The sequence below is a fragment of the Perca fluviatilis genome, chromosome 17 (assembly GCF_010015445.1).
Source record: "Perca fluviatilis chromosome 17, GENO_Pfluv_1.0, whole genome shotgun sequence".
In the NCBI taxonomy this organism is placed as follows: Eukaryota; Metazoa; Chordata; class Actinopteri; order Perciformes; family Percidae; genus Perca; species Perca fluviatilis.
The window spans coordinates 28,058,240-28,083,202 of NC_053128.1; the positions used below are offsets into that span (position 1 = coordinate 28,058,240).

Sequence of the window (24,963 nt, forward strand, 5' to 3'; positions counted from 1 at the left end):
CTGTGTGTTGAGCTCTCTGTTTTAGCTACAGAGTGAGGCATCACACTTCTGTCCCATCTTTGTTGGCAGTTGCACATGCGCAGTAGCTAGGTAAGGACTACTAGCTAGAAGCTAGCGCTGCTAGCGGTTAGCCACCTCGTTCTCAATGGCAAAACACTGCTACAACACAAGGTATTCCACGCAAAGTTGGAAGTGCGCCCTCGTTTAGAAGAAGTCTCCCAGCTAATCCTGCCTTGTACTGACCGAAGTTGGAGAAACAGCTAGCTGATTTGGTATTAGCTAAAGTGGTTAGCACACACCAAATGTTTCGGCCGATGACGTAGAAGGCCCTGCCAATTTTGACCAGCTCACCCGGAGACTGAAGGCAGGATACATTCAGAAACCCGTATCTCACTCTAAACAGCATGGATGGTTTTTTCCAAGTTTGTATGCGTGTGGAAGCACCAGACACACAAAATAACACCCCAATTCCCAGAAAGAGTGATTTTTTTCATAATATGGGCACTTTAATATTAATGTTTATGTATGTTGCAAAGAAACTCTCACACAGTGTCTAATTTGCAAAAAGTAATGAATTTAATAGTAGGCAACATTTCGGTACTAAACCATCACTTTGCCTACTAGTGATGTACAAAGTATTTTTCTGTACTGAATGTTTATGTATGTAAAAAGAAAAAAGAAAAGTATGCATTTTATATATGATACACATGATAGTTAATGGTTTTAGTTTTTTTTTTGGTTTTTAAACATCAGTCTGTGTTGCATATTTTAATTCTGTAGAGTTTGGAGGAGTAATTTCGTCATATTTACATACTGCCTTAGCATTAATGCTTGAAATTAATACCTGATAAGTAATAACATGAAAGAGACTGACTTTGGAGATATAATTCTTCCAGGCTTTTTTTTGTATTTCTGTCATCACATATGGAGCTATTAATCTAAACTATGCCTAAGCTATGTTGTGTTAAGTGTTTATTTGGATGTTTTGTATTAAATATTGCTAAAGCCAAAATGTATTTAAATCTCTTCATACAGCCAAGCCTAATGTACAATTTCTATAACTTAAAGCCTCACTGTATATTGAGGTTTGCAGCTACACTGTGAGGGAGGAGGTATTTCCTGCCCGGCCTGCACAGGATGTAGGATGACACACACCAGACTTATAGAGAACTGGAAAAAAAACTGTAAGAGGAAGTGATTTGTACGTGACTTTATCTGTCTGGAAACAAATGTAAAGTCTGTTGCCAAAATCTAAATATGTATACGTGTCTTCAACCACGTTTTAAGCAGGCAGGAACCCTACTAAGGTGTTGGTGACACTCAGTGGAAAAGTTTTATATGCCACTGCATCATGTTTTCTCCACTGGAAGGGCACCCTAGAGAGCAAATCCTATTTTAGTTACCATTGCAGTGTTGCAGTGTGCTCATCAAAAATTAATTGACATCCAACTTGCATCTTAATTGAAGAATTCAGGTACTTTAGGGAATACAAATTACAGTGTAGATAATATAATTTTGTACATTTTAAATAGTTTTTCACTCACTTTATAAATGCTTTAATCCGTTTTTTTATTAAAGTGAAAGTTGTTAGGTTCTACATGCAGATAGTCATTAAAAAGCCTTAATTAGGCAGATCTACTGTATATCAATATGAAGGTGCAGGTCCCCTCTCACCTGCACAAAAACACAAAGCCTTAAGAAAACAAAAGCATAAAGAAATATTGAAAAATGAATGCCCATCTAGCTAGCTAGGCTAGCTAGCTCAACCACCTGGGCTCACTTGGACTTACGTGTGCTGTTTCCTCCTTCTTGATGATGTTGTAAATTCGGAAATATGCAAGTTGAAATGGACGGGAAATCTCGACGAAGGGCTTTTGCGAACGCAGCGTTTGAAATTTTTAGTTTTTGGACCCCACAAATGAAACCACATACATACTTTCATCACAAACACTCCTGCGTGGCATACCTTGTGCGGGGTTCGAACCCATGTCTCAGCGTTGGAGCGGGGGATGGTGTCCTTTTCCACTGGACCATCTTCGACGTCAAGCAACACAAAGAACCAGAGAGAGTAAGAAGATCAGACTGAAGCTGCAGAAAGTTCACCTTCATCAACCCGAAGAGAAACAAAGTTTACACTGAATCATGTTCACACTGAAACACACGCTCATAGTAGCCAACTGACAAAGTAAGATTCTTGACTGTAAAAATCAGCCTTTTTTTTAATTTGAAGTCTAGATAGCTCAGCCAGTAGGGTAACTGGGCCATAGTCACAAGGGTGTGGGTTCAAACCTGTCCTGAACAGTTAAATGTTTTCCTTCTGTGTAGTAAACCTAAATCATGCAGATAATCCATTAAAACCCTTTATGGCAAAGATGAGACTGGTTCAAATCAAAAGGCAGAAAAAACAAGTTTTGAGGGTTTCATAAAAACCTTAAAGGGAGGAGATAACCAATCAAAACCCTTTAATACACCCATCCTGAAACCTGCTATGAACGCCAATAAATGTGGAGCAAACCTCTGAGTCTGGACCTTACGTAAAAGATTACCTATCAGTATCTTGGGAAGTCAGTTGGTAGAGGAACTGTTTCACTGTCAGAAGGTTGCAAGTTCAAATATCTCTCTTTGGCAGTTCGTTTTCATTTTCCTTCTGTCAAGCCTCAGATCCATATAGGTGATGAGCCTGTCTTGAATGAGCCTAACGTGTTTCAGCCCGTCTCGTGAAGACTTGTGAAGAGAATCATATCTCAGCTGAAATGTATCAGAGCTGCAGAGGAGTTAGGCCATGTGTCAAACTCAAGGCCCGTGGGCCAAATCCGGCCCCTTGCAGATTTAGTTACGGCCGTATATCAATTTGGGTTCATGATACGTTTTGGCCCGCCTAGTTGTGCGCCAAACCAAAAACACAGGAAAGTGTTTTTTTAAACTGCAATTACCTGTCATTCAAAGCAGAATATGGCAGATTTGCCAACTCTGAGACTCAGAAATTCCCACAGAATTAGAGAGTTTTCATATTCAGGCTGTGAAACAGGTTGTTCTTAAAAAAAAATAGTTTTTCTTGATTTGCTAAATTCTATGATGGCTAAGGAACTCTTTGGATGACTTTTTTAGGGCTTCATGTCAACAAAAATGCAACAAAAGGCGTGCAGAAATGTCGGAAAAAGCAACAAATTTACAAAAAGGTGACAAATTTCGGAGAAAACCACAAAAACGTTGGAGCAAAAACAACAAAAAATTTGGAAAAAAGCACCAAAATGTTTAAAAAAAAAAAAAGTGACATGCAGTAACAAAAGCACGTCAATAAACGCTACATGTCTGGCCCTTGGTGTGATTCTCTTTTTCCAGTGTGGCACTTAGTGAAAATGAGTTTGACACCCCTGAGTTAGGCTAATCCATTAGAGGCTTTTCACAATAAGAGACATCTCTGTGGGCTGACAAAATAAAAACACAAAGAGCAACAGATTAGAACTCACAACCCTCAGATTGTGGATCAGTTTATCTTCCTGCTGAGCTTTCTACCTTGTTGGGATATCTTCCTTTTTCCATTAAGGTGCAAATTTAAGGGGGTGATCCACATTTTATGAGGTTCACAACAGGTCTAGGGTTAATTAATGGATAGATAAATAAATGCAGTACGATATATATGAAAGGGTTTTAATTGGTTATCTCCTCCATTTAAATTTTCTTTATTTTTAAACCTAAAAAAATTCTAAATAGTTTACTTTTTTGTAGCTTTTAATTTGAGCCAATCCTAACTCTCCTATTCAAGATGTGGATTATCTGCGTGGTTAAAGGGTTTTTAAGGGGTAACAGAAGGAAAACACAAACTGTACAAGAAGGATTTGAACCCTCAACCTTCAGATTTTGGAGGAATTTCTCTACTAGCTTAGCTCTCAGGACCGTGAAATGAGCTGAGTCTCACAGAGAAGAATAAAGACTTTGTCAGTGTTTCTCTGCATGTTGAGGGTTGACAAAAAGAAAACATAAAATGCACAAGAGGGATTTGAAGTCACAACCCTCACACAGTGAAAACATTTCTCTACCAGCTAAGTTCTTAGGATTCTGAGAGGTATTCAATGTGAACATGAGTCAGTGAGAATGTGATTCAGTGCGAACATGATTCAGTGCGAACATGATTCAGTGCGAACGTGATTCAGTGTGAACATGATTCAGTGTAAACTTTGTTTCTCTTCGGGTAGATGAAGGTGAACTTTCTGCAGCTTCAGCCTGATCTTCTTACTCTCTCTGGTTCCTCTGGTTCTCTGGTTACTTGACGTCGAAGATGGTCCAGTGGAAAAGGACACCAACCGCCCCCAATGCTGAGACGTGGGTTCGAACCCCTCCTACGTTATGCCACACAGGAGGGTTTGTGATGAATGTATGTATGTGATTTCATTTGTGTGTTCAAAAACTAATAACTTCAAATGCTGTTCGTTGAGATCTTGTGTTGCATCGATTTACACCTGCGAATTTACATCGTCAACAACGAGGAGGAAACAGAAAACACGTAAGTCCAAGTGAGCCCAGGTGGTCGAGCTAGCTAGCTTGATGGGTGTTTTAAAAATATTAAGGTATGTATTTTAGTCGTCAGGCTGTTGAACTCTCAATTCTGCAAGTGCTAGAGGAGCTGATGATGATGTGACCTTTAACTGCATTTTAAGAGATAACAATCCTTTAAAACACCCCTTGAAATGTTCAAAATAACATTGGTATCTACACTTTAAAAGGTATAGTAAGTGATGTTAATCCAATACACACTTCAAATTCAGTGTATGTTTCTTCACGGTCACCTAGCTCTCTAATTTCTGTGTGCACTGAAGAAAAATCTGGCGTTAATACACAGCCCTGGCTGTTTAAATGGAAAACAAACAGAAAGGAGTGCAACAGCCACAAAACACTATTCCAGCCAATCGGCAACAGGCAGCGTCAGTTAATGTGGGGGAGGGCAGCATGTGAATGTGCCGGATCAGTAGTTATCTGTCCGTGAATCTGGGAGGCGGAGCTTCTAAAGGGCGGGGGGGGGGGGTTGTATTTGTTTGGCAGTTGAGTTCAAATATCAACCATCTTTACGCATCATCACTTACTGCACCTTTATGTTGCTCCTTAAATGGCCTTCATTTTTCAAATAAGATGCAAATTAAATGCATTATTTACCTTAAACTCAGGTCAAAGGAGTTGCCGCTGGATGATTGTGTTGACATATTTTTATCTTCATTATAATGATTTATACTTTTATGTAGGGGGATGGAAGGATAGCCGTATTGATGATTATGCTTGTCCATTGATGCAGTGCTGCTGAGTCGTTATTTCGTGGTTGTTTAATGGTGCACTCCGAGCTGCAAAAGCCATTGCCCTTCGGGGACAAACAAAGTGGCAATTTAATGTTGAAAGTTGATGTTTATAAGAGGGATTTCAATTTAAATAAAAAAAAAAAAAATTTTAAAGTCAAAATAACCCAATCTTCCTCTCACACATTAGAGGTTGGATTCATGTGCAATAAAACTGTAGCTCTCAACTTGTAGCCACTGTTCAGTGAAAGTAAATTATTCTCGCTTTAATTTAACTGGGCCCTCGGAAATACCAGCTGGCCCTAGTTTGGCCCCTGTGGTTTAAATGGGCCAGAACCACCATTGATGTCTAATAAATCTTAAAATATTGGTGACATTTCCTCTCAAATGTTCAAATAAGGCAAAGTCCGCACGACAGTGAAATGCTCTGAAAAAATATTTAATAGTGCAGATTCAGGCACACAACGTTTCGGCCCAAATTTTGGGCCGAAACGTTGTGTTCAAAATGTTATTTGAACATTTAGTTTTTTGTCCTACAGCAGCAACTACATGAATGTGCACAACATTGTCTTTTATTGAACCAATTTCCTCTCAGATGGCCTCAAAACAAACATGAATACTTCACAATCAGAAAGTTAATGTAAACTACAAAACAAGGCTCCATAACAGTCCCTGTGTAACTCAAAGGAGCCTCTCTTGGTTAATTTAGAATAAATGCTTCCCTCTGCTGGTGTAATTGAATTCAGCCATATTTGAACACAATGAAGAAAAGCCCCTCAGCTGTTCAAATGAAACTCTTTATTCAATACGGAGACACCAGAGGAATCCACCTTCACACTGCATTCACTTGAGCCTTTTCTTATCAAAATAAATCATATCCATGACAGGTCATAGTTTTTACACACCTCTCCACGTATTGTTTGACAGCAGAAGTTTTCATATCTGAAAAGTCACAACTCTGGCAACTCGTGTTACTGTGACTTCATGATGGTGAACTAACTGGAAACCTTGCTTCCCAAATGCAGATTTGACCACCCCTGCTGCATAACGCCATGTAGTACATACAGTCATCTCAGCACTAGCATGCCCTTTAACAACGACCTAGAACTCAGTAGAATGGACACCTGTTCACAACAAATATCTGACAACGCACGAGAATGATACATTCACCTTTGACCCGGGAATCTGTGTCCCCCTGCGCAGAGGAACAGCGAAGACACCGAAATTGGAAAAGCACACACAACAGAAGGACTTCAGTAACAAGCATGCAGGATTTCTTTTTTGGAAACAGTGAGTTTGTTCAGGGTGGAGGGGTGGGGGGGGCGATGCGGACGAGCAGACGGACGGAGATAAAGCATCAAACATCAGGAAACCAGATGCTGAAACGGTTGCATTTCGGTCAAAATATGTTATCTTAAAAAGGAAATAAAAAAATAAATAAATGTGCTGCATGTAAGAGGTTGTTTACCGCACAAAGTTACTTTCCAGAGTAAGAAATATGACAACAGAACATCACGTTGACACTAAATATCATCATAAAACTGATTAAAAAAATAATGAAACAGTATACTGTATTTTTGTGTTATCTGACTTTTTTGTATGATTAAACAACCCACAAGTATGACATGTTACATGTTTTAATTTTTCAAATTGCTTAATGCATTTTTACACCGTAGCAGCAAGAGTTCCTTTGATTAAAGGTTTTAAAGGGTCTGTTCACCCAAATCACAGAAAACATATTTTTCTTATTTAGCTCGAGTAGTATTCAGCCATGCAGGTAGTTTTATTTGCCCAGATATTCGTCTCTAAGATGTCTGCCTCCACCTTATTTTAATAAAAGGTGAATGGAGTTTTGTTAACAACATGAATTCAATTTCAGCACCAATGTGTCCTACCAGAAACAACTTCCCAGACCTCATTCTTAACAGTTTTAACTGGATCTACTTTCTACTGATGCGGTGGCGTAAGGTGATTATGACAACAGTGCACGCTACTATGCAGAGCCCGAGTGCAGTTTGGGATTTTAAAGTCAAATGAGTTACTATTGTTCAAAAGAGAAAAAAGGTCCAAGGCACTCTCCTTGCAAATATATTTAAAATGGCCTTCTACACCCTGAATAAAGGCTTTAAAATGTTTGCTAGAAGAGTGCCTCTGACCTTTTTTCCCTTTTGAACATTTGTGTTCCCCTTCCAAAGAGCACCTTCATCACTTCTGAGCACTCCAGACTTATTTTCTTAATGAGTTACTATTGTATTGGGGAAAGTAGAGATGTCAAAGAGAAAGCTATCCAAGGATTTTAGCATTTCTTTCCTGTGCAATAACCTCACAAATGCACTTATTAAAAGGCAAAATGAAGGCATATACTGTATAGCAAATGGCATAGTTTCTAATTTTACACAAGTTCTTCTTTAAACAATAAATCACTTGCAAGGGCCCATTCTGCACTCAACACATTATTGGAGGGCCCGCCTTCTACAGGCCCCTGTGCAACCGCACTGCCTGCACTGTCTATATTTACACCCCTGTGTACTGCAATAGAGAAACACAATGGTTGCTTTTGTTTGTATTCTGTGTATTTTAATCCTCAGCCATTTTAAATAGGTTATATAGTAAGCCATTTTGTTCAGACTGTCATGTAGGTTTCATATCTATCTATCTATCTATCTATCTATCTATCTATCTATCTATCTATCTATCTATCTATCTATCTATCTATAGGAAGTTGTGTTACAAAAATGACTCTTGGGCACATCCATTCCTGTACAAATGAATACTGGTCAAAGTGTTTTCTGTGGATTATCCAGAGTGAACTGGAAACATCTACGCCTTGTTCAATGTCGATTGGTCGGCCAATAACTACTGGATGAAATGCCATGAATTTTTGTACAGACATTCATGTTCCCCAGAGGATGAATCCTAATGACTTTGATGATCCCCTGACTTTGAGGTTGACATTTCTGGTTTTGAGTGAAATATATCAACAAATACTGGATGGATTGCCTTGAAATGTTCTACAGACATTTATGTTTTTTCCCAGAGGATGAGTCTTACTGACTGTGGTGTCCCCGTGAGGTCCACATGTACAGTACTATCTGCATGGCTAGTAATTATGTTTTTTTGGATTTTGGGTGAACTGATTCTTTAAAGTGATGGTTCGGAGTAGTTTCACCCTAGGGTCCTTTACACCATGACCTCGAGCCAAACACCCCCCCAGAAGCTTTTTTCACCTGGGTCGAACATTGGGAGCGTTAGCGTAGCGTAGCGTTATCAGCTGAATTGCTTAGCGCAGAGGCTAATGGATCCGAAGTGTCTCTTAACATTACCCAACTAATAATGCCCGAAATGATACCAAACGTCTACACTAGTACAAATAGGTTATGCACTCATAAAACGATGGATTGTAAAGTTTGTAAGTACACCAGAAGTTTATGAACACTTGCCTGCTCTCTTCTGCTCTCTGCTGCTGCTGTTACTACCGGGCAGTAAGAGTGCTTAGGGACATCTATAAATTACTACACCGAAAAGAGATGCAACAAAAATATTTATTAATTTAATGATTAAATAAGGTAATGTCTCCAAACTTACCTCAATTATTACTTGTCTCCTGCTAGTTATACTACAGCACTTACTTTAAAAAATAAGTTAAACTAAAAAATATTTTTGTTGCATCTCTTTGGTACGTATAATTTATAGACGCTCCCTAACGCACTCGTCTCACAACAGCAACAACAGAGAGCAGAAGCCAGCAGGCAAGTGTTATTTACATAAACTTCTGGTGTACTTACAAACTTTCCAATCCATCGTTTTATGAGTACATAACCTATATATACTAGTGTAGACCTTTGGTATCATTTTGGGCATTATTAGTGGGGTAATGTTAAGAGACACTTCGGATCCATTAGCCCCTGCGCTAAGCTATTCAGCGGCTAACGCTACTCTACGTTAACACTCCCAATGTTAGACCCAGGTGAAAAAAGCTTCTGGGGGGGTGTTTGGCTCGAGGTCATGGTGCAAAGGACCCTAGGGTGAAACTACTCCGAACCATCACTTTAAGCATGGCTTTTAATTTCACTTTATCATGTGGTTCAAATCCTCCAAAAACACCAAACAAAAAAAAAAGATAAAAGATAATTTTCTACATATGAGATGGCCACTACATCTTAAAAAAGGTTTGTCTGGACACACACACTCATACACAGACATACATACAGCAGTATCAAGAGATGGGAGACCATAAAAAGCAGGACAGAGCAGCAAAGGCTTCCAAGGTTTGGAAGGAGCGACAGACTCAATGGAGAGAGAGAGAGAGAGGCACGACATTTGAGAAAGGCCTTTGAGTTTTGGAGGGAGCAGCAGCAAGGCAGGAGGAGATAAACAGCAAAGGGGACAAGACTGGATGGGAGACACTATGAGGAAACCAAGACGGTGAGACAAAAAACCAAACAAGGAGAGGAGCAGATTATAACAGCAGATTATAAATTCTTCTTGACAAAATGGGCGTGCAACGGAGAGCAAAGCCCTTCGTAGTGAGCTCGGCGCCACGAGACGAACACGACACAGACACGAGAGAGGAAGAGAGGAAGCATTCAGACAAAAAAAGTTTCCAGTCTCAAAAGTCTCTTACTGTAAAAAGCAGAAAATGTAAACTTCTTTTCACGTTAGAAATGTAGCTGCTGAAGTTGCCGGTTTTGACTAAAACTACTATATCGTTATTGATTTTCTTTTTTACTTATGGCCTTGTCATTCTTGCAAATTGCAGCAAAAGGCTTGAACGTCGCCAACCATTAGTGAAATACTGATGACAGGTTTTAGAAACAGAGTAGGTCAAAAAGCACCTTCGATTTCTGGCCCTCAAATGTAAAAAGCACACCGGCGGAGCAATAAATAACGTACATAAATACATATGACATAAATACATATAGCATAGTCACATAAATGACCATCACAAAATGATTTGTACTTCAAGGAATAGTTTGACATTTTGTTAAACTTTACACACTTATTAGCTTTCTTGCTGAGAGTTGGATGAGAAGAGTTATACCACTCTCATGTCTGTACTGTATGTACCAGTTAGCATAGCATAGCATACAGACTGGAAGCAGAGGTAAAATAAGCTAGCCTGGCTCTGCACCAGACCAGGAAATAGTCGGGCTCCAAGGCCCCTCTAAAACCACATCTTGTTGTTTTTACATTTCTTTTTTTCTTTGTAAAGGCTTAAACTAACAATAGGAGCTTTAGAGGTGCTTGTAGGCAGTTTTGGACAGAGCCAGGCTAGCTGTTTGCTCCTGCGTTCAGTCTTTAAAGTTACAATCTCAAAGATCTCTGTGTCGTTCTCTTTGGTGGCAAAGGTTAATTGAGAGAGCGGGGGAAAAAAAACAGTACACCGCTTCACACACAAGTGAGTTGAAGAGCGAGTCTGTTGAGTTAGCTCCGCCTACCTTCTCTGGTAGACCAACCACCGCTAGGTGATAAAAATCAGTTACTAACTGTGCGCCGCTTGTGATTTTTCTCGGGAATGTTGCCACAGACATTGTATTAGCTCATTCGGCAAGAGATAGTGACTTAACATACTTTTATGTCGTCTTCCCGTCGACCATGCAACTTCTGAGTTAAAATTTATAATGAAAACTTTTTTTTCAACTTTTTCCACACTCTTGTCGCTTTCCCCGATGTTTTTGAAGCTTTTGCCAATGTTTTTGTCACTTTTTTCAACATTTTTGTCACTTTTTTCCAACATTTTTGAAGCTTTTTTCAACGCTCTTTTATCTTTTGTTTCTTTAAATGCTATAAAATTGAATAAAATACCCAAAAGTAGTGAACTGATAATTTATTTTATTTGTGAAGAGCGTTGTGTATGGAACCATCCACGTTATTTTTTGGCAGTTTTGGAAAACAAAAACAACTTTTTGATATAGAAACTTTTTGAAAATGGGTCAGATTTGACCCAAGAACAACAGGAGGGTAAAATTAAAATCGTTGAGGTTATTACTTTAAGCTAAGCAGCTGCTGGTGTTAGCTTTGAGTAAGCGTTGTTCCCAAAATGTCAAACTATTCCTTTAATCTGAGCCAGATTGAGCAGGATACATAAGGGGAAGGTTGTCGGGAGTCCAGGCCTTTTGCAGCTTTGACACGAGTATTTGTGGATCGCATGTGTGAAACAGCCAATGAGCTGCTGATATACAGAGTTTCATCTCCACTTGTTTCTGAACAGTAGCCTTTGAATTTCTGAAAGAATGCCCAGGGCTTTGGCAACCAGCCACTGACACTTGGTAAAAGTCTAACCTTTGCCTCTTTATATCTACAGCTCATTGTTAAGTCAAACTGCATTTCATTAGGCTTTGTTATTTACCAGGTATTCTACTCAGACATTACAGAATAACAATCACGTGCCTTTTACATGTTTGAGAACACAGTCAACATTATTCATCTAATAATAAATACAAGAAGGATGACAGCAATGCTCGGTTCAGTGTTAATCAAATAAATCCTGGTCCGTAAATGAATGGGTTATTTAGTAAACTGAGTGAAGACCTGGTAAACAGCACATTGTTCCGTGTCGAGGTTTACATGAGGACATTGGCCCGTGTGTCTGGCAGTCGGAGCCCCACCAGCCCGCCGCCAACCAACACAGTCGATGCCATCAGGATGGGGATGGCCTTGGTGATGCCAACCAGCGAGCCAAAGATCAGGTTGCCCAGCACCGCTGCCAGCTTACACATGGCGTTACAGAAGCCAAAGCCGGTGCCCCTGAAAACAAGGAGACAAGGAAGACACAGAGGAGAGAGTCAGGACCTGAACAAGTTACTATGCTGCAGTGTTGTGGTTGGGACCACCTAAACCGAGGCCAAGTCATCCCCAAGACCAGAGTGTATCGACACCGAGACTTTCAGGGTTTGAGACCAAGTCAAGACCAAGACCAGATTTGTGTTAGACAGCCAGTAGTCTATACCCACCACGGTCCACTTCCAGGATTTCTCCGGTGCCGCATGTCTTTTCGCCGATGTCCGTTGCCTTTCGCTTTCTTTGTGTTGGAATTTTAAACTCCAGTGAATTTATGAGGACTCTGCAGGGTAAATCCAGACAGCTAGCTAGACTATCTGTCCAATCTGAGTTTTCTCTTGCATGACTGAAAAACTTTTGAACGTACACGTTCCACCAAAACAAGTTCCTTCCCGAGGCTGTTTTGCAGTGGCTCCGTGCAGAGCTTGGAGCCACCCAAGACGATTGTGATTGGTTTAAAGAAATGGCAATAAACCAGAGCACGTTTTTCTCCCATCCTGGAATGCTATGTGGACTAGCCAAACCCTCCTCTGCAGCGCTGTGGAGGAAGGTCTGGCAAAGCGAGACTAGACAGCCAGGGCTTCTTCTCCTGTCTCCCTGCATTCATTGTCTCGGGAGTGTGTGTAAAGGAGGCAGGGAGAGGGAGGTTTACGGTAACACATTTAATTCCCTGCTTAGTTGTATTAATGATATTAAGTTGTGGCTTTCACAAAACTTTCTTAACTTGAACAAAGCTAAAACTGAGGGTATCATCTTTAGTACTTCATGCACGCCAAACGGTCCAGCTTTGAGTTTGGGATCTGGGAAGTGCTATATATCTACGTCTCACCTCCTGTCTGTTGGGTACAGCTCAGCGGTGACCACATCCAGCGAGTTCCAGGCGGAGATACTGAGGCCGTTGTACAGACAGAGCATGAAAATCATCATCGACTCGCTGGTGCCAAACCAGAGGAAGAAGCAGCTGATGCCTGACAGCACCATGGAGCCTCCTGCGGGACAAAACGAGACACATCTTTTACATCTCAGGTACAAAATAACCTAAGTGACTTCAGATACACTGGCCAACATCAGAAGCCATTTTACAGGAGAAAAGGCTGTTATTTGTAAAGAATCTTAGGTCATACCTAACATGCTAAGACGTCCTATTTTGTCCATGAGGAGGGCAGAGACGATGTTTCCTGGCAGCACAGCCAGCGTTCCCAGGAAGTTGACAAAATAGACCCAGTAGGCGCTGTAATCATCGTCAAATGTCATCTGACAGCCTGTCTTGTTGTGGTGGAAGGAGCTGTTGATCACTCTGGAATTTGTTAGTTTGGCGTCATCAATATCTGTAAATGTGAGAGACAAGCGTCCTGTTTTCACAATGTGTTTAAATAATGCATTAGGGTTTTTATCCGCCTGCCACCTCCTGCAGTCAGCGATTTAAAATGAGAAAACCAAAACTGGTCTCTCTGTGTGTGTTAAAATCATCGCTGGAGAAACTAAACTGCTCTGTCTTCTGCAGCCATTTTAAAATCTGGATGTGTTTATCTCATTTATAATTTTCTATTGGTGTTCAGTTTGGTTTTTTCATTCATTCATTCATTCATTCATTCATTCATTCATTCATTCATTCTATTGATGGTATTAGACTGCTGTTAGGTTATCTTTAGTCTCACTTTGCCAGACTCTCCTACACAGCGCTGCGGAGGAGGGTCTGGCTAGTCCACACAGCATTCCGGGATGGGAGAAAAACGTGCTCTGGTTTATTGGCATTTCTTTAAACCAATCACAATAATCATGGGCGCCGGACCATGATGGCTATTTTGCCTCTGCAAAATAGCCTCAGGAAGGAACTTGTTTTGGTGGAACATGTGTACGTTCAAAAGTTGTTTTAGACGTGCAACAGAAAACTCAGATTGGGCAGATAGTCTAGCTAGCTGTCTGGATTTACCCTGCAGAGATCTGAGGAGCAGTTACTGTAACCATAGTCCTCATAAATCCACCGGAGTTTAGAATTCCAACACAAAGAAAGAGGAAGGTAACGGACATCCGGCTGAAAAGAGTGAAATCCGGCGTAATTTCCGGCCTCAACAGACCAATCCCGGAAGGGGAACGTCGTGGATATAGACTAGGTTATCTTTGACGTGCAAAGCTGGATAACCAACTGCCCCGGGGGCCACTGAGTCCCAGAGGGCCCAAATGTCCCAGGTTTACTGCATGTCAAATGATTTTGGTAAACACTAAAGCCCAATATCAACAAAGCTAATTTCTGAATTATTAGTTGATCTTTTTGCCATGTTTTTCGGTGTCTAATATTTTGGCTTATGTTGTGCTCACACGGTGCACCACAAATTAATTGACACGCAGAAAACCTTCCGCCTAGTCAGAATTCCAGTTTTCCAGAAACACTACCGTCTAGGTGTCTATCGTCCCAAGCGTATTTTCACAAAATGTCAAACTGTTCCTTTAATCTCAATGAGGCATTCTAGGTATTTATAGCTTAAATAAAACCTTGCACTAGTATATTTGCATTTTTTTTTTATTTAATTAATAAACATAACCCTTCCCAACTGTATGCATAGGATATAATGTCTGTGGGCTTCTATCTCTAAATATAAAAGGTGTATTAATAAACTTCAGCAGCTGCAGCGAAGAGAAAACATTTCCTGCTCTGCCCTCTGCTCTCATGATGCACTCCTCCCTCCCTTCCTCATTCTGTCTCTCCTCGTTTCTCTTTATCCGCTGCTCTCTAGAGACACATTGCTGGGGGCAAAGAGACTTCATTTCCCATGGGGCATTACCAGCAACCTGACTCGCCCTCACTGTTTCCATATTCAGCGCTTTTCCTGAGTGCTTGAGGGAACTATTTTTCCACCCTGTGCTCCCACATGGTCTGATTCAGCTCCATGTTCTCTCATAACATTTGAAATGTCTGCCTTGCCTTTTTCCTTTTCTTCCTGCTTATGTTTTTGCCCGCCCGAAAATGATTGGATAACACTTTCAGAACACAGCCTGAATTTATTTAAGGTACAATTTGATGTTTTAAATGCCTTTTCTATTCTATTCTTTTTTCTGTTTTCTATTCACTTTAAAATAAAGTGAATAGAAAAAGCTCACATTTGGATTTTAAAATTCAGCTGCAGAGAGAATAATGTTGTGAGTTCCTTACTGTTTGAATTTTTGCAAGCATCTAAAGGATAAAATAGAAAGTATCCCTCCAGGAGTGTTTGTGTGGTTAGAAATTGCCATTTTCAGCGCTCTGCAGCCGAGCCCGGCTCAGTGTCTTTGTTAGCTACAGTCGCCGGAGTTCAGAAAGGCAATCTGTGCAGGGGCCGAGGGGTTAAGCAGTCATTTAGTGGCATAAAGCAAAGCCATTCATGCTCAAACCTATTCTTTCTTCCCCAGAAGCTTGGACATTAGACCCAAAATGAACAAAATGTCAGAAAGACACAGAGAGACTGAGTGAGACTTACAGTACAGGCCAAAAGTTTAGACACACCTTCTCATTCAATGTGTTTATTTATTTTCATAACTATTTACATTGTAGATTCTCACTGAAGGCATCAAAACTATGAATGAACACATATGGAATTATGTACTTAACAAAAAAGTGTGAAATAACTGAAAACATGTCTTATATTTTAGATTCTTCAAAGTAGCCACCCTTTGCTTTTTTTGATAACTCTGCAAACCCTTGGTGTTCTCTCAATGAGCTTCATGAGGTAGTCACCTGAAATGGTTTTCCCTTCACAGGTGTGCTTTGTCAGGGTTAATTAGTGGAATTATTTCCCTTATTAATAAAAAAGCAAAGGGTGGCTACTTTGAAGAATCTAAAATATAAGACATGTTTTCAGTTATTTCACAGTACATAATTCCATATGTGTTCATTCATAGTTTTGATGCCTTCAGTGAGAATCTACAATGTAAATAGTCATGAAAATAAAAAGGAAACGCATTGAATGAGAAGGTGTGTCCAAACTTTTGGCCTGTACTGTATGTGTGAGCCACCTACAGTATAATAGGATTTTTCTGGGCTGGAAGGAAATACCTCATTACAGAGAACTGTGAATGGGAGAAAGTTCTGAGACTCACCCGTGTTGTAAAAGAAGGAGTCTACAAAGGTACAGTTTTTGAAGAAGGATCCTACGGAGGAGACATCCTCAAAATAGCAGTTGATGAAAGATGAGTCGATGAATGTGACCGCCTTGAACTTCATACTGATGAACCTGGGAGGAGAAGGAGTGAAGAGATGGAAATTAAAACCATTAAAGCAGGATTAACAGGGATTGGAAACACAGCAAAAGTGTTGATATGGAATTGTTTCCCTTATTATTAAATGCTAAATGGACAGTTCAACACAAAAAAAGCTAAAAATCGATACAGCAGAAGCAGCAAAACTGTGGTTTTTAAATTTTGCAGCAGTTTGTCTTCAAAGCTGCACCGCTGCAGGACTCCAACATGGGGCGAACGTTCTAGAGGCTAGAGGCCGCCCCAACACTGTGTTTTTATCCATGCCTTCTTCGTCCTCGTCAAAACCTGGCGACAAATTTTCCCACAAAGCAACTCAACAGCCAACAGTTAGATCAAAGATTTGGTGTGTAATGCTAGCAGCGGCTAATGTAGCCTCCAGCTGCTAGCCTGCAGCAGAGATGAGCAGCAGGCTACAAAGGTCTGGTAAGCTCACTTTCGCCTAACTCCACAGACAAATTTATGTAATTTTCAAACTTGCAGTCTTGAGTCATAACAACGTTGCCTCAAGTGACATCACTTGAGGTTATGTACAAAAATGTAAAAACCATTCCCCAGTCTAGAATGGTATTTCATGTTTTTCTCCCCAACCATCTGGCGACCCCAAGAAATGATCTTGCGACCCCCTTGGTGGTCCCGACATGCTGAAACCACTGCTTCAGCATGTCCATCCTTTAGCATGTCGATAGCAATAGGGCTTACCAGTGTGTAATTGATCTATGTGATCAGCTGCATGCTGCTGTACACAGTATGGAGGTATCGGTCTTGATTTAATCTCTTAATAAACCGTTTCCACTGAGAATTGAAAAGGACAAAAACAGCATATCGATGTGTCTTCTCTCTGGCTTAACCAGGAGGAAAGATGGGAGTGTGTGTGTGTGGGTGAGAGAGAGAGAGAGCGAGAGAGAGAGAGCGAGAGAGAGAGAGAGAGAGCGAGAGAGAGAGAGAGAGAGATAAGGCTTTTTATTTCCTGGTGTCGGAGGAGATAAAGGAGGCAGGATTAATATTACTGGCAGCGGTGTGTTGTTCGTGGAATGACTAATAGCCCTGCTATCCCAGGACGGGACAAGAGGCTTTTAACCACAACACTGTGGTCAGGGAGGCTCACAGGTTGGGATCACAATTTGTTACATTGCAGCTGGTTTTAAACTGGTCTTAATCCTTAATACATGTGTCTGAGGAAGCTGGGGTCACTGGAAAACATTGACCCTTGTGTTGTCTTACCGTCGACCAGGGGTGATTCTAGGATCAGACATTTAGGGGGGCTCAGCCCTTAATGAGAATGTGACACAGATACAGTGCCTTGCAAAGTGTTAACACCCGTTATCAGAAATCAGTTATTTCACTGGATAACAATGAATATATTTATAACTATAACATAGGGTAAATGCAAGATATTGAACATGTGAAAAAACTAGGAAAGTCCCTTTATGGACTACCAGAATCAAAAGAAATTGTAAACAATAAATACATTTAGAAAAAAAAAAATTCCCTGACTGGGTTACAGGTGCATAGCGATAATTGGTTTTTATTCTTATAATTTTTAGGGGGGCTGAGATGAAATTTAGGGGGCCTATCGCCACTGCCTGTCGACCATGAACTTGTCCTTCCAGGTCAAAATTGAAAATGAACTTTTTCTTTGGCGCTTTTTTCGACGTTTTTGTCGCTTTTTTTCTATGGCATTATACCTAATTTTTTTTAATCACAGACTTACAAAGTTTAGTCAGGATAGTGTTTTAAAACCATTTAAACAAATGTTATGAAATTGAATAAAACAACCAAAATGCAATGGAAGTAATCATTCATTTGTACATGGCGAAGAACACTGTATGGGTTACTACAACATACATCCATGCATCAAAGTTATTTTGGGGCAATTTGGTTGAAAGAAACGGACATAAGAAAACTTTGAAAACGGGTCAGAATTTCCACGAGGACAACACAAGGGTTAGAATCCTAACAGAAGTGTCCACAAAAGGGCGCCCGGATAGCTCAGTTGGTAGAACGAGTGCCCATATATATATATATATATATAGAGGCGGGCCCTGGTTTGACTCTGCCCTGCGGCCCTTTGCTGCATGTCATTCCCCCTCTCTCTCTCCCCTTTCATTTCTTCAGCTGTCCTTTACATAAAGGCCTAAAAATGGCCAAAAACCAAGTGTCCACAAAAAGCCTTTTTAGTTTGTTTACCTGTCATTTAGAAAGACTCCGTTTCTGTGGATCTGGTTCTCCAGAGTGAAGTTGAAGGTGAAGTCTTCAATGTGTTCGCTGTTGTGGAGCTTGACTCTGGAGGCGTACTCGTCGGCCTGAAGGTGTTTGATGACGTCCGGGAACCACACAGAGAGCCCGTAGTACCTGGACACAGACAGAGCTTCCGTAGTAGTAGTAGTAGTAGTGTAGAGTGTGAGCACTGACATACAGTAAAGGCCACTCTAGATCAGCTGATCCTGGTACTATTCACCAGTGGTAGAAGAAGTATTCAGATCCTTCACTTATTAAAAGTACTGATTACCACACTGTAAAAATACTACAGTAAAAGTTCTGCATTGAAAATGTTACTTAAGTAAAAGTGTGTAAGTATTATCAGTAAAATGCACTTAAAGTATTAAAAGTAAAAGTACTCGATGCAGAAAAATCCTCCCATTTTAGAAACTGGAAACGATCCAAACAGTTGTGTCAATCAACTAAGTGTTTAATGGTCTAATCATTTCAGCTGGACTTGTAGGCCGTTATATTGCTGGGTAGTTTGATATATAATAAAACATTGTATTTTATCACCTACTGTAAATGTGTTTTCTGTGCAAAAATCTTAATTTGTAAAGTAACTAGTAACTAAAGCTGTCAGATGAATGTAGTGGAGTAAAAAGTACTATATTTCTCTCTGAAATGTAGCGGAGTAGAAGTAGAAGGTGGCAAGAAAAGACTCAAGTAAAGTACCTCAAATTTGTACTGAAGTACAGTACTGGAGTAAATGTACTTACTTACATTCCACCACTGCTATTCACTTTAAATTCTCTTTGATTTCTCGTGTGACGTGTTTCAATTTGTTGCTTTTTGATAAATTCAAGACATGATTTCTCCGTTTTCAAACCAAATATATATTTAAGATGTGCACATGTGTTTTGCTGGGACCAGACTGTGTGTTTTACACACACATGAAAATGTTGTTTACTCCGGATCATTACAACATAAAGTTTGTGGTGGAAAAAAAAGTCTCCAAAGGTCTGAAATTCTGTGGTGTTTCCTCCTCTGCATTCAACTCTTCATGGTTACAGTATCTGACATGCCTGAGGTGGTTTTGAGCAACATATTTATAAAAATAATAATAATTCATTTGAAAAGGTTGAAGTTTTTTTTTTATTGCAGCACCAACAAGCGACTTGGTGACTGTACTTTGCATCATTTTAATTAACTCTGGTAACAACGCAGCTAAATGTGTGTGTGTGTGTGTGTGTGCGTGCGTGCGTGCGTGCGTGCGTGCGTGCGTGCGTGGCTAGGCAAGGGGGTGTCACAGGTGCAACTAGTTTATTGGTAGTTGGGAGGTCAAATTAAAAAAAGAAAAGTAAAGAATTGACACCAAATTAAACCAGAATAGAACATAATACATTATTTTGCTTTTAGTATAACAGCTTACTTGTCTCTTTTTAGTTTTAAAAGCCTGTCGTTAGGGCTAAAACCTTCCGACATGTACGTACTGTATAGTTCATTACTGCAGCCAGCAGGAAAAAAAACCGAGTGACACCATCTCTCAAATGGCTTCTCTCTTTCCAGTCTAACCTGTCAACATTCATCAAGAGGAGATACGTGAGCGAACATCTGCCTCAGTGCTAAGTACTTCACTGAAACTCACTTGGCTGGAAAGGGCTCTAAGTATCACTGAGGGCAACGAATAGCTCATTAAACATGACGGAAGCTGCAATCATAAGAAGTGTAGAAGAAGTAGTGCTGGAGGTGTTAAAAATAAAAATAGCCGTGCGCATGAAATCTCTTACCCAAACGACAGGGTAAACCAGACGACAGCCAGCTTTATAGTGTTGTCTCTCACTGGGTAGTTAAAGCATTTCATAAATGTCAACCAGATCTGTTAGAAAAGGGAACATATTGGTATTTAACTTGAATCCAAACAACCATAAAAGATCCGTATGAAAAACAAACCGGGACAAAACGAAGAAAAAAGGATCCTACTCCTCTGAGCTCAGTCTTGATCTTGAAGAGGACCTTGAGTACGGGGTTGGCTGACTCATTCTGCATCTCCACCAGCTCGTCCAGCTGTTTGGGGATTTTGATCCGGTTCACCTGCAGGGGGAGACACTGGTCTGTCACCTGCTGACACGGCACTGCTGCAGCAGCAGGGAGCAGGATGCAAAGTGTGGAGGCCGGTGTGTGTACTCACAGTGAAGACTCTCTCGGGCTCTCCGCGGGCACGCATGTTGGTGTCGTGGATGTGTTTGAGCACCATCCAGGCCTCGTCGTGTTTACCTACCTAAGGGAAGATTGAGTAATGTTACGTCGTGTATGCATACGCATCAGGAGCTCCCCTTTTCATGCTGAAGTTGCTGGAGCCAGTTAACCATACTGGCTTTTATCCCGGGGGAGTCTCTTGGACTTTGACTTCTGTTGCTTCTATATTTCTAAGCAAATTAATGTTAACTCATTTATGTGCGATTTCTGAAGAAAGCAGAAGGGGGGGAATGTTCTTTGATCATGCACAACAAAACAAAACATTCACAAATTAAATCTTCTTCTTCTTCTTTAGATTTATTGGCGGGCTACAAACCAACGTTTAAGGTGCATGCCGCCACCTATTGTGGAGTGTGTAAAATCATGCCTTTAAACAGACATCAATAAATAAAAAAATATATTATACCCGTTTCATGAATTAAATCCCCCTTCCAATGCAATGGATTTAGTGCCACTCGGCCGCCCATGCCAAAACACTTATGCACTTCAATATCCAATGGAAAATAATCTCAAAACAAAATAGCACAACGTGGTGTCATCAACATAAAACAAAGCGCTTTAAAGCCGGAGAGCGGAGATCACTTCGCGGCAAAAACTAAATACTTTCACCCAGGGAACGCTCGTTCATTCCTCGGGAGTGTTTTAATCCAAACTACCATCTTTTTACTAAACTTAACTACTTGTTTTGGTGCCTAAAATTAACTGTCATTGCCGCATGACGCTCACTTTTTCTGGCTAAACTCAACTACCGTGGTCCCTGAAAGGAGCGGCATCTGGCGGTGCCTGCAGCCGGCTCACAGTCACCTATTGGCGGCTAATCAACTGCCGCAGGTGCCTCCATAGCCACTGTAGCTTTAACAGCTGAGCGTGTTGGTGGGTGGGTCTAATCAGCAGCCAAATTACAATCACTAACTTTCTCCACAGGCACCTTACCTCCCCTTAAACTCTCCCCCCATTCCTCACAGTTACAAAAATAAACACTCTGCATTGACGCAAAGATGCAACGTGTGATACAGAAACATTCATTTATTTTACTACATTTATTTTCTTACATAAAGACATTTTTTAAAAAGTCCTCTGGCATCAAAATGCTACTCCACAAAAGGTTTCTGATATTCTCCGATATCCATTTGAATGATTATCATTGTCATTAAGAGTAATAACGGTGCTGGCAGCATCACAACACATAGCGAGTTTCCTTCTCTCTTACCTCCAGGAAGAAGCGGGGGCTCTCAGGCATAAACGTGAGAGCCACTACTGCAGAGACACACGGCAGCGCACACACCACCACAAACACTCTCCAGCTGTGGAACTGGTAGGCTGAACCCATGCTGAAACTCCAGCCTGCACAAGGAAGCAGTCACACAGAAACAATAACACATTCAATTATAATTCATTTAAAAAAAGGAGAATCGCACAAAATATGGAAGTTCAGAAACATGTAAACATAAATGCATAAATATATATTATAAATGAAACTAAAAGCTTTTTTAAGTACTGTATAAGGGATAGTTAAAGCAAATACATCTGAAAACCAAAAGCTCTTTCCTTGGAGGTTTGATGTACTAGATTTTATGTGTCACTCATGTACAAACAGACGTGGTGTTTCTCTTCCACAAGCTAATGAAATGAATTAACCTGCAGGTCAACTACTTCCCCAGTGCCATGCACACTCTTTGGCATCTGCTGATGCATAGTCTTTTATCTCTCTCCTATTGTCTCTTTTAATTCAGCCCTGTCCCGTTCTCACCTGAAAAACCTTTTATTAATTTCATCAGAGATTAGAAAATTCCACATTTCTTCCAGCAAGTCAAGTACGCTTGGACCAGGTTATTACTGAGGTGTTGTTATATATTTGGGACAGCATATCACAGTTGCCAAGGTTTTGTTACTGTAAGTGAACACTAAAAAGGCTCCTAGGCTGTTGATAGATACTTTTTGTTTGTTTGTTTGGTGTCACCAGGTTGCTGCTAGGTGGTTGTTCTGTTATTTCTGGTTCCTGAGGGGATCAGTGAAGTTTGAATGTTTCACCACCTTGTGTTGTCCTCAGGTCAAATTTGACCCGTTCTCAAAACTTCTATATCAGAAATATGGGTTTCTTTTTTAACCAAATTACCCAAAACGTTAAGTACAATTCCAAGTACTTCATCACTACTTTCATTGAATTTTTGGGTATTCAATTTTATAGCATTTGAAAAAATTTAAATGGATTTAAAAGCTGACTAAACTTTGAGATACACATCTGTGATTATCCATCAACATAGGTTCCTCTAATATTAGTCAAAATAATTCATCATTTCAAAGTTAGGTATAATTTCCTTTAAAAGGAAATATATTGACCATGTATTCCACAAATAAGTGTAAAACTAGTGGTAATAAGTTGGTGTTAGTGAAAAATAGCATTGAAAATGTCGAAAAAAGTGACAAAAACATTGAAAAAAAGTGCTTTAAAGGGACAAAAACGTCAGAAAATGTGTTAAAAATATTTGTTTTTAAAAGTTTGAATTTTGACCCAGAAAGACAACAAGTGCATAGTCAACCGGAAGACAACACAAGGGTTAAGAGAGATAATACCCAAAAGATCTTGGGTTGGAACTTTTCAGCACCATGGAGAGAGACACACAGAGCAGGGCCACGTTCAGCCCACGACAAAACGTAGCAACACATGTTTTAAACTGAAACGATAGGGTTGCGTTGAACACATCGTTGTGTGCGCAAGCACGGAGGCTTTTTGTTGCCCGTTGCACACCATTTCACGCCGTTCCGAGGAAACGTGTCGTTCAACCAGGAAACCGTAGCAAAACAGTACACAACGCTTGGAGATTGAACCTGTCCCAGGTGTTGTTTTCAGGGTTTAGAGCCGGAGAAGTCGGCATAACAAAATGTTTCTAACGTAATAGAGCTGACATTGTTATGAGCTCTTGGGAGGCAAAAATCACAATTACAGTTTTGTAAAGACGCAAGCATCGAGTAACAACATGTGACGAAGCGCTTCAAGTGTGTTCGGAGGACACCCGGTCTAAATTTCAGACAAGACTGTATTAGAAAATCTGCATCAGGAATGTATAGTAGTAGGGACCCTGAACTGTGTGTGTGTGTGTGTGTGTGTGTGTGTGTGTGTGTGTGTGTGTGTGTGTGTGTGTGTGTGTGTGTGTGTGTGTTTGTACCAGTACAAACCTCATTAAGGGGGGGATTATAGCTTTAATGTACTGGAGGGGATGGCTGACTGATTCAGCTACTCAGCAAGATTTATGTTCCTATTCTACAGTAAGTGAGCGCGGCTAAGACACACATACAGACACGTACACACTGTCCTTGGCCATCATTTAATGCTGTGACACACATTTTGAAGCACACTGTAGATGTGTCAATGAAAAGAAAGGTCCACGGACAAATCCACCTTATATCTCACACTGCGACACACACACACACACACACACACACACACACACACACACATAAAACACAGGCTGCAAGATTATCTTTTTACCAGTTCTTTTAGTGTATCACATTCTTAACACCTTAAAAAGAAAATGACACACACACACACACATACACACACAGGCGTTTGTCCACCAATCAATGCAAAGAGCACTGCGGCGGAACCTATTGCCCACACACTGCTGCATCTTGGAGAAAAAAAGCGTGTTGAAAACACTGGCGTCTAATCAATTGGCCTCAATTATAAGCCTCAGCCGGCACTCTCACTCACATAAAAAAAGAAAAATACAGTTTGTGACAACAGACAGAGCTCTTTACAAGAGTAATTAAAATGCTGAGAAATTACAAATGCTTCATGTGTACAAACCCCATGCATTTCCTCAGCAATAACCTTTCAATGTATTTCCGTTCTATGGTTACCTCTCTATTAGGTCATTTTTATTGTTAGTGGCAGAGTCCACCATTCCTGTGCTGACTTCAAAGTGCCTTCAATGAATGGAGGCAGGATGGGATGTAGTGTTTCTGTTTGTAATTGTATGTCATTGATATCAGCCTCACCGTTTACTGCTTACTCTCCTGAACCACTCTGTTAGAGCTGTGTTAGGTTACTGTTAATGCAAACTGTTTCCTATTGTTGCTAGTTTACATTAACGATGTTCAACCGTCGAAACACTGCATGGCTTTTTATTGTGAAGTAATCAAAGTAAACGCTGCTTTTTGCCCTAGCCATTTAATGTTTTAATGTCTTTGTTCATCATCTGTGATA

At 40.4% G+C, this 24,963-nt stretch overlaps 1 protein-coding gene across 1 annotated transcript in view; it reads right to left on the bottom strand.

Moving 5' to 3' along the window:
* Positions 1-11,136: 11,136 nt before the first annotated feature.
* Positions 11,137-24,963, bottom strand: part of LOC120544893 (synaptic vesicle glycoprotein 2C-like) — a 45,007-nt gene continuing 31,180 nt past the window's right edge. The window contains exons 5-13 of the mRNA XM_039778752.1: positions 21,967-22,100; positions 20,689-20,778; positions 20,481-20,591; positions 20,288-20,376; positions 18,486-18,650; positions 16,140-16,273; positions 13,190-13,393; positions 12,895-13,054; positions 11,137-12,032 (exon numbers count right to left, since the gene is read on the bottom strand). Coding sequence (XP_039634686.1) covers positions 11,849-12,032; positions 12,895-13,054; positions 13,190-13,393; positions 16,140-16,273; positions 18,486-18,650; positions 20,288-20,376; positions 20,481-20,591; positions 20,689-20,778; positions 21,967-22,100 — 1,271 coding nt within the window. The 3' untranslated portion in view covers positions 11,137-11,848. The remainder of the gene's footprint in view (positions 12,033-12,894; positions 13,055-13,189; positions 13,394-16,139; positions 16,274-18,485; positions 18,651-20,287; positions 20,377-20,480; positions 20,592-20,688; positions 20,779-21,966; positions 22,101-24,963) is intronic.